A 9,988-nucleotide genomic window follows, 5' to 3' on the forward strand; every position below is an offset into this window, starting at 1 on the left:
AACCATGAAGTATGACTTTAATAATTTAAAATCAATTTTGATTGTATGACAATTGTACGTAAAAGTGTAAAATCAAACTCTATATCAATTTGAGTGAATAAAGACGTATTTTATGGTGATTTTGAATAGGATAAAAATGATTTTTACTATTTTGAAATTACTCTCAACATGCAGTTGGTTGGATTATAGTTTATTGAATCTGAGAACCTCTTCTACAAAAGAAATTTGGTAGGTCTCGTTAACAGGATCTTCTGTTGTTGAGAAGATGAACTAATTCTTCTCTCCCCAACTACATCCCATCAAACTCAAGTACGGTCAAAGCTCAAGTTTATAAATATCCATCATGGCCAAATGCTCCTTCAACTCAAGCAACAAACAGAATCAATCAATACAGTTCACTAGGATTGGAAAAGGCTTGCCTCTTACTGATTCAAAACCATGGCTTCTTTCAACAGCTGCTTGAAGTTACTATTGTTTGTATCCTTGTCATTGGCAAACATCAACATGAGCTTTGCTAGTTCTCGTCGCCTTCTTGATACACCAACAGCTCCACCTCCAATTCCTCCACTGCCACCTTTGCCCAAGGCCACATTGCCACCGCTGCCAAACGCTGCCTTGCCTCCGCTCCCTCCGATGCCAACTGTGCCAAGAGCTACATTGCCTCCATTGCCTTCAGCACCAGCATTGCCAAAGGCTACCTTACCTCCTTTGCCACCATTACCAACAATTCCCTTAGTTCCTACCACACCACCAACCGTGCCATTGCTGGCCTCTCCTTTCTCATCGCCACCTCCATCAAAATGAACCACCTGAAGTTTAAGGGCATTGCAGCTCCTACTCCACTATCTTCTAGTTTTGTTCTTCGGATTTATACTTATGATCTATCATTGTTGGTGGACTTTGCATATTTCTGTGTTTGTCCGTTATATGTTGTCTTTGTTCCTTGTAATGGCTTGAGTGAGTTCGTATATGTCATGAGGTTTCTATCACAATGAAGGCCTTACTGTATGATCTTGTTTCTTGAGTTTTAGTAGAGGTGGCCTTTCATACAGTATGAGCTCCATCGTTTGGATATTTATTTATGCCAATAGGTTTCATTAGCTGAGATATTATAATACTTCGTACTTTTCATTCAAACTTATGTCTATGGAGAGTGTGGAGAAGAGTACTCCACTTGAACATAGCTCAACTGACCTAAAATATATACTATTGATCAAGAGATTAGAAGTTCAAATCTTCACCCCATATATGGTTGAACTAAAAAAATTGAGAAGTTAATGTCCTTTTTTAAAAAAATAAAAATAAAAATCATCAAACCATTAAAAAGAGGTCTATGCACCCGAACCAATACAATAACTGGGATAGTGAAGACTAAGACTATCAGACATATTTAAGTCAAAAGCCAGCAAGAAAAGTTTTGTTCTTAAGATTCACACACAGTTACGATAAACATAATTAGCAAGGTGATGAACTATAAGGTTACAATACCAAGCGTCAAATGAAAAAGAAAATCAACCTCAATAAGAATGCTTAGTTTAAAAAATCGATCTCCTAACTAACGAGGATAATTAGATAATTAGTATATGTTAGTTAATATCTAGTTTAATCATTACTTGAAAATCATTAGTATTTTAGAATTAATTAATTAATTATCTCATTTCCTTGCAAGGCTATAAATAGCCACTTTAGGATTGTAATAAGAAGTTTTTTTAATATCACTTCGAATATAGAATGTTGATTCTTGGATAACTCTCTCTCAACCTTAGGGATGCATTTCTCTGGTTTGGTCATGGATTTGACCTAATATTTTCCCCCGCTACATTGGGGCATCAACCTGAATGTGATAATGTCCTTTTCCATCACTCATCATTCAATAATTTGACCACATTGAGGCATCAGCCTGAATGTGATGATATCCTTTTCCATATATATGGAAGCAACTCTTAATCAAACTACCAAACTGTAGTTTCAAAGTCGTTTTTCTTTACACTATTATTTCTGGTATGTTGGAATTTATTCATTCCAGTCAAGCGTGGTTTTCAATCATTTGGTTTTTACCGTAATTCTCATAAATTGTTTTGGCAAGTAGACAGCTAAACTTGCTCAAAGATCTTCTATTGGTTCTTCAATGTTTCACACAAGTATAATGATTGGTAAATACACCCAAGATCCTTGTCCTTCTATTCAAACATAAAATGGTTTCCATCAAAATCTCATCTTCTTCAACACAAGACTCCCATTTAAACATAGAATGGCTTCCACTAGCCTATAGGTAATGCTATATTTTGGACTGTTTGCAGTTCTGGGTCTGATGGTTGATGTGAACTTCCGCTGAGCAGTGGATGCTATTATAACCAGATGAAGGTTGAAAGAAACAAAATTAATATACCTTTAGGTAGGCACCACGACTTCCACCAAAACAAAATTAATATACCTTTAGGTAGCACCACGACTTCCACCATAATCCCATTTCAATTATTGCTTCCCATGAAACCATAGTCAAATGAAACAACTCCTTAAATTGACAAAGGTTCCTTGATAGTTGTCATCATCAATTAAATAAGAATGTACTGCCGCTTGCTTCTGAAAAATATGATGTTTCTACGTGACCATGCCAGTAGCATTGCATATAGGTTAATGAAGGAACATAAAAATGAAGCAGTGAACAAACTAAATATTCATTAATATCGGAAATGTATTATACAGAGAACATCTAATTCTGCAATGTAACTAGTTGTACAAAGTCATCAGTCACCTACCTCATACCGCCCACCATTTATTGGATGCGCACTTGATTTCATCGTTATATTGATGTGCATCTCCCCTCTGTCCCTCTCTGCATTTATGTAGACGTACTAAGCTGTATAATTTATCGCTTGTAAAAGACTAAATCACGGCTACAGTTAGATTTGATAGCATCCTCCAACTTCTCAACACAATCGAAATCAACCTTGAATGTCACCATCGTAATACCATCTTTACCACTGTCATAATCCTGTTTAATGTCCTCAACTTGAAAAGATTGTAACTGCAACCACCAACAACGGTTTCAGATTTACAATAATCTCCATTTAAAAATTGTCTGGAAAAACGCATGAGTGCATAAGAAAACTGTATAACCATGTATTGCTGGAGCCGAAAGATCATCACTCTGTGGTATATAAGTGATGATTTGAATTATACTAACATGTTTCCACCCAAAACCAAAAGTAAATGCAACATTGACGATGACATAAGAATTAGTTAGGGGAAAAGACAAAGTAGAAACGAATGCAAAATCAGTGCCCATGGTACAAACCCATGATATGGGCATACAAGATGACTCTCAATCACATAGATAAATTTACCTGGTGGTACAAGACCCCTAAAAGATCGAATGGTACCTCCACACCCATTGGAACCTAAAACATGTAACCCAGTTTATCAAAAACAACATTTCATATTAAAATCAATTTAAAATGGTTTAATAGTTAATTTGCTTCATTAAACTTCTGTGTAACACTAGCAGCACAAGGTGACGACTGACAGAACACATTAAGGGAAAGAAGAAGCACCTTAGATTTCACAACACAAGTTTGGGCACTCTTCAGGCATTCAGAAGCTACTCCTCCATAAGCCCTGACTAGTCCCCCAGTGCCAAGTTTGATACCTCCAAAATGCCTAAATTTTGGTAGAGGGAAAAGATATCATATGAAGTTAGCTATAGCACATGGCAAGCATACACATTCATATCAACCAGCAGTATCAACAAGAGGATTCCAATTCACTGATTTGCAAGTATTTTGCCCAAGGAAATTTCATACAGATAGATCCTGAACAATATATTTCAACCGAGTACTTATCATTTGCAGAGAGAATACCTGATCACAACCACCATGACTCTGTCAATACCTGAAGAAACAATTGCAGAATGAATTGGTTTACCAGCTGTACCAGATGGCTCGCCATCATCATTAGACCTGTATTGATCTCCAACCTGAAAAGACGCAGAACAAGTACTAAATAAAGGAATTCAGAACAGTGGAATAAATGTATTATGTACCCTTCCAACATCTCTTCAAGGGAATCCTCTTGACCAAAAAACTTCCTGAAAAACTGGAACATTGCATTTTGAAGTAATAACACAACTGACCATCAAATAATTGACCGACAAATTAAGGGTATGTTTGGATTAACTTTTCAAGTATTTAATTTTGAAAATAAGTCATTTGGTAAAAAATTGACGTATTTGGCAACCACTCAAAATAGCTTTTGAAACCCTTTCAAAATTCATTTTAAACCTTTTTTATCAAGAGGGTTAAAATAAAAATGATGTTTTTGGTTTTTTTCTCTAATCAATCCAAATGGATCCTAAATCTCTGGACTCTAGTTTTGCCAGCTTTAAAATACGAGGGAATGACAGAAAAGAAATTGATATTACAATCGCAGCAGCAAATTTTCAAATTTACCAAGATAAACATAGTGTAGAAATGTGAAATAGAAACCAACCACAGCATCTTCCTCATTATATTTAAAAACCATATTCGTATATTATTTTTTGTAAAAATATAAAAGAGACGGCAGATTTAGAATTGCATTATTTTATCATATCATTTAGCACAATTCTTTTACATTACACTTTCGACAGATCACGTGATGAGCATAATATGAGACCACTGTGAAGGATGACGAACAACCCCATAATATATATTCTTCAAGAACTTTAACAACCTACAAGAGATAAAGACTAAGCACCTGATACGCCCAGCAATTGTGAGTAGCTCGCGGATCCCGCACCTGTGTTTCAGGACAGCAATGGCTATCAGATGAGTGGATTCTAAATTCTCCACTATATTATAAATGAAAAGAGCGATGCTAATGTCATACTACAATTAACAATTACGAATTTCACAAGAGCATAGATAACTTTACCAATTGAATCAAAATCATCTATGATATAAAATTGCGATATAATTTACAACTTCAAACAAAACGCCATATGGAGTCCAAGAGAACAAAAGAGGATCAATTTCAGGTAACTCACTCCATGAGAACCAGATATGAAGGAATAAAAAATCTGGAAAAGCATAGAACACCTGGGAGAGAAAAGAGAAGGCAGATTGCTCATTAGAGACAGGACCAGCAATTGCGATGAACTTGCTCTTCTTGATTTCTCTTTCAAATCTTACAATCTCTTTAATCGTCGTGTATGCGCCTGAATCTCCGCTACTGCTACTGGCTGTTGCAACCATATCTTTCTTCTCTCGAGGAACCGCGCCCAGTGAGGAAGATAATCGAGTATTGAATTTCTTCTCTCGAGTATTGATAATCGCGCCCAGTTTCTTGAAGTGACGAAGATTTGGCGCTGCTGCAATTGCAATTGCCACAGGCATTTGTTGGAGCCTCCGATTCTCTTTGGACAAGACGAGGGCGGTTCTCGTTTCAAAAAGTTGATTATTACCAACGTCGTTTCAATGAAAATGAAACAAAAAAAAAATATATGTTTTTTTTGGGAGATTTTCAAAAATAGAAAAATAAGGAAAATTATTTATATAAAATAGTAAAATTTTAATCTTCTTTAATAGAGATTAATAAAAATTTATCGATATTTATGAGAGACAAAAATAGATAGAAGTAGACGATGTCGATGTATCATCTATCAATGTTATTTTTATTATGATTAATAAAAATCTATCAATGTTTTTATAAATAGTTTGACATTTTTTTATATGTGAAAATTTTTCTTTCTATTTTTATTTTTTTTGGTAAACTACAAATTTAGTTCTATTGTTAGGAAGATAGAATTTAGATATTATATTTTATAATTAAAATCTAGTCTTTATCATTTTTTTTAAAAAAGGATCTATATAGTTTGATAAAAATTTTATAAATAGTCTATAGCATTGGATTATTTCTCATAAATAGTCTCTACTATCAAAGTTATTTATAAAGATTTTATCAAACATAGAAATTATTTATAAGGTTTTATCGAATCATAATGATTAAATTTTAACTTTTAAAAGCATAGAACCAAATTTATAATATAAAGTTTTTTTTTCTCCTCATGCAAGAAATTGTTAAATGAGTTGTATATAATAAGGAGGAGGAGGTAGGATGGATAGTTGGTCAGATCTAATATGGATCATACATAGACGATAGTTGGAGTGAGCGGCTCTCTTAGGGGGCGTTTGGATAATTATTGTTTGTGAAGTTAAATTATCTGTGTTGAGGGGATTTTCAAAAATAAAAAAATAAGAGAAATTATTTACATAAACTAACAAAATTTTAATCGTCTTTGATAGAAATCTCTCACTGATAGATGCTGATAGAAGTCTATCAGTATCTTAAAATTTTTTTTTTTTGCTATTTCTGTAAATAGTTTGACATTTTTTCTATCTGTAAAAATTTCTCTATACAGAATTGAGGTGAGTTTGGTAATTATTATCTATGTTTAGAGTATTGAGTTTGAATTGAATAAGAAAGTATGTGTTTGGAGTGTAGAATTGAGTTGAAATATCTAGTGCGGGTTTTTTTAAGTGAAATTGGTTATGTCTTTTTTTTTTCTTTTATTGTGGATTTTAATTTTCAATTATATACCTATTTTCCTAACTTTTTTAAAACAGAAACAAAAAAAAAATCTATTTTTTTTCATTCTTAAAATATAACAGATTCTCTACAAAATATTTATATACTAAACACAAAATTTTCAATTCAATTTTTAAACATTCAATTACATAACATATTTCTTCTTCATTTCTAAACACCAAACATATTCCAAATAAATTATAACTAAACACAAGTACTTAGCACTCAAACATGGATGCTTCTTAAAAATTGGACAACATTTTTTCTCTTTTCAAAAAATGTAACATATTTAATTTTAATCACACAATTTGAACACTTAATTGTGAAACAATGATATTTTTCCACCAAAATACATGTCATATTAGAATAAAAAGAACATTTTTTCTTCTATTTAACAATTACTTTTTAACCTTCAATTACTTATAAATTCATATTATATATATATATTGGGTTGTATGTCCTAAAACTTGCAATTTGTAAAATGAAACATATTTTATTTGCAATAAAGATGTTATTGAGATTTTGTTCAATAAAACTATTATTGAATATGTAAATTGCACTAAATCCAATAAACTAAGATTCATGGTTATTACATGAGTACTTGGACTTTATGTGGAGACATAAGAATGGATAAAGTTCGAGTAGATAGCCAAAACGGTCTATAATATATGGATAAGGCTAGGTCTTGTTCTGAAAACACTATTGGATGCAGCCCACTTTGTATTTAGTACAAACGATGTAATCCTGAATCGTTCATGTGGAGACATGTGAGTGGGAGCATCCTATGCAAAGAGTTTGTATAAGACTAGACCAAGAAATAAGTCACTCTTACTTTATAACACTGTTTACTATTTAAGACTGGCTATTTCAAAGCGATAACCTAGGTAACTCGACCTTAATCTAGAGAAAACTAAGAACTCCTGTTTATTCGGGATTATCCTTAGATTTATATGGGTGAGGGTTGGCTCAACAGCACCGACTCAATAAGCCCCCCATTTCAAGGGTAAAATGGGGTAGATAACTAGGTGTTGGGATTGGTGTCCTAATTCTCCCGGAGTCTCATAGTTTGTAAACATTGTACACATTGTTATTAATAATATAAGAGTTATTTTATTTGCATTTACTCATATCTAATAATCAAAGATCTGTGGTTATTGTATATAAACTTAAGCATGTATATGAGATATACGAGTGGATCATGTCTTAAGTAATAACCTAAAAGGTCTGTAGTATAAGGATAAAGGAGAGATACCTTATCCTGGTGACACTATGGATACAGCCCGCTTTGTAGAGGTTTACAAGTATTGTGAACTACTACAGATGGTTTGATCCTAACCATTCATGTGGAAACATGTGAGCAGAGGTATTCTATACAAAGAGTTTGTATAAGACCGGACCATGAGATGATTCGTCTCTTTATATAATGTCGTTGATAATTAAGACTTACATCTCACTAAAACGACCATAGGTGACATGACCTCAATCCTGAGTGTTTTGAGAACTCCTGCCTATGAGGGCTGTCCTTTGATTAGTATGGGTAAGAGTGGCCATATTGCCAACTTAACAAGTCTACCTTTTTGAGGATTTGTCTGATTGGGGAGCTGGGAACTCAGTTACACAAGACGGAATTCACTCCTTCCCCGAAGCAAGAGTAAGTAGATAGATCTCCCTTGAGGGCTGATTTCGGGTCTTGAACATAGTGGCCACATCCTCTCTTCCAAGAGAGAACCCAGTCATAGTAGAACTATGACTTATTGTTCATTAGGAGAATCAGTGGTACTTAAGGAGTTAGATGTAACTACAGGGGCAAAATGATAAATTGGTCCAGCTGGACTTATGAGCGATCTGTGAAGGGTTATCGCATTGTTGATTGGTTATATGGACACAGAAATAAATCTGTAGTGAGAAGAGTGCAGCTGTCGATCTTTAGTGGAGTGCTCGACAGTTAACGGATGGTAGATCTTGTGACTAAAGAGTTTAGTCAGCTATTCACGTACCGTTGGAGCTTCAAGATACAGGTCCATAAGGTCCCCTTGGTAGCTTAATGGGTTCAAGTTGAGAATCAGTTATTGGGGTTAGTTTGAAGTGTTTAAATTAACAAGAGGAAATTTAATTATATATGATATAATTGGTGTGATGTATGAAATAAATTATTTGGAGGAATTAATGTAAATATGATTTACATTAAGTACCATACAATAGAAAAAGAACTATGGTTTGCATGTTTCATGAGATGAAAAATTAAAACTATAGGTTATAAATATAGTATGATAAGTTGGTTATCATATTTATTTATAATATATTAATTATATGATAATTAATCTCTAATAACCGATTGAGTGGGAGATTATTGGTGGCTTTATGGTAACCGTGACATAAAAAGAAAATTTGTATTCCTAAATTTAGAGAGTTACTTAATTCGGAAATAACTCACGGAGACAAGCTATCAAATGAAAGAGTTTCACTAAGCGATAGCTATGCAGAGACTAAATGATCGCTTGCCTTTGACTATACGATAGTCATTCAGCTGATCGTAGCTACAAGATCGAGTGGCTAAGTCTATACGATAGGCTGTCGTTTACTAAATGCTCGAGCACTTCATCTATATGATATACAATATCTTATCTCCCACTTTCTCGATCGTCTACACGATCGTAGACCTCCAGTCTCTTCCTCAAGCCAAGATCATACAAAGCCCACAACTCCTGGATTCTGATGGCAGGAAATTGGAAGTCAATTTTACTCGACAACCAAAATCCCGTGGACGCGTTATGCGATGCTTGTTCCTAAGATATGCGTTGATAGTCATGTGTCAATGGTCATGCATTTGACTGATAATGCATTAATGAATGTATGTGATAACCATGCGTTCTGCCACAAGTTTTCTTGCGCTAGAACCAAGTATAATTCCATCGCAAGTTTCTCGGGTAATCCGAGATCGAACACAGGGACTTGTAACTATATGTTTGCGGTCATGTGCATGCGTCAGTTTAAATAAAAGAATGGAGGGGACGTTGCTAAGTTAATCCTACTCCTACTCCTATCTAACAGACGACGCAATGAGAATATGCATGAGAGGAGAGATATGAAAACACTTGACATGAAATAAATGTATGGAAAAATAGATAAAATGTGGAGATGTTTTCATTGAAATACTTAAGAATGACTGCAAGGGCAACCTTAGTCAGCGTCAGACTATGCGGTCATGTTACAACCATACACGGCAAGTCATTTCCCAATGCAAATGCGATGCTCCTAAGTCTAAGACGCATGTGTTGAATGCAAAGTATCCATAAGCTTATTCCTAAGTCTCTACTCTTATCCTATGCGATGATGCAAAATGCATGAAAGTAAGGTGACAGCATACAATCGTATCCTCTCTCTAGGATGCATGTGATGAATTAATAACAAATAGTGCTCATTC

At 34.2% G+C, this 9,988-nt stretch overlaps 1 protein-coding gene across 2 annotated transcripts; it reads right to left on the minus strand.

Annotated features, from left to right (window-relative positions):
• Positions 1–2,136: 2,136 nt before the first annotated feature.
• LOC120072827 (IMPACT family member in pol 5'region) lies at positions 2,137–5,456 on the minus strand. 2 transcript variants are annotated; one of them, XR_005480605.1, is made up of 7 exons: positions 5,076–5,456; positions 4,735–4,776; positions 3,861–3,976; positions 3,555–3,660; positions 3,348–3,401; positions 2,760–3,028; positions 2,137–2,583 (listed from the first exon to the last, which is right to left on the minus strand). XR_005480605.1 is itself a non-coding variant. In XM_039025338.1 (6 exons), exons 1-6 carry the CDS (start codon positions 5,370–5,372, stop codon positions 2,870–2,872), a joined length of 774 nt encoding a protein of 257 aa, XP_038881266.1. In that variant the 5' UTR covers positions 5,373–5,456; the 3' UTR covers positions 2,655–2,869. The 2 variants fall into 2 exon arrangements, 1 of the variants encoding a protein (XP_038881266.1); XM_039025338.1 differs by lacking the exon at positions 2,137–2,583 and having other exon boundaries at positions 2,655–3,028.
• Between the last annotated feature and the right edge of the window lie 4,532 nt (positions 5,457–9,988).

The sequence above is a fragment of the Benincasa hispida genome, chromosome 3, assembly GCF_009727055.1.
Source record: "Benincasa hispida cultivar B227 chromosome 3, ASM972705v1, whole genome shotgun sequence".
NCBI lineage: Eukaryota > Viridiplantae > Streptophyta > Magnoliopsida > Cucurbitales > Cucurbitaceae > Benincasa > Benincasa hispida.

Bases quoted from the DNA above. Each gene is read 5' to 3' on its own strand.
- LOC120072827 (XM_039025338.1), bottom strand. From the start codon at position 5,372: ATGCCTGTGGCAATTGCAATTGCAGCAGCGCCAAATCTTCGTCACTTC. The intron at 4,777-5,075 runs GTGTTCTATGCT...CCTGAAACACAG, and splicing joins CCTTCTCTTTTCTCTCCCAG to GTGCGGGATCCGCGAGCTAC. The intron at 3,402-3,554 runs GTGCTTCTTCTT...TACATGTTTTAG, and splicing joins CTTGTGTTGTGAAATCTAAG to GTTCCAATGGGTGTGGAGGT.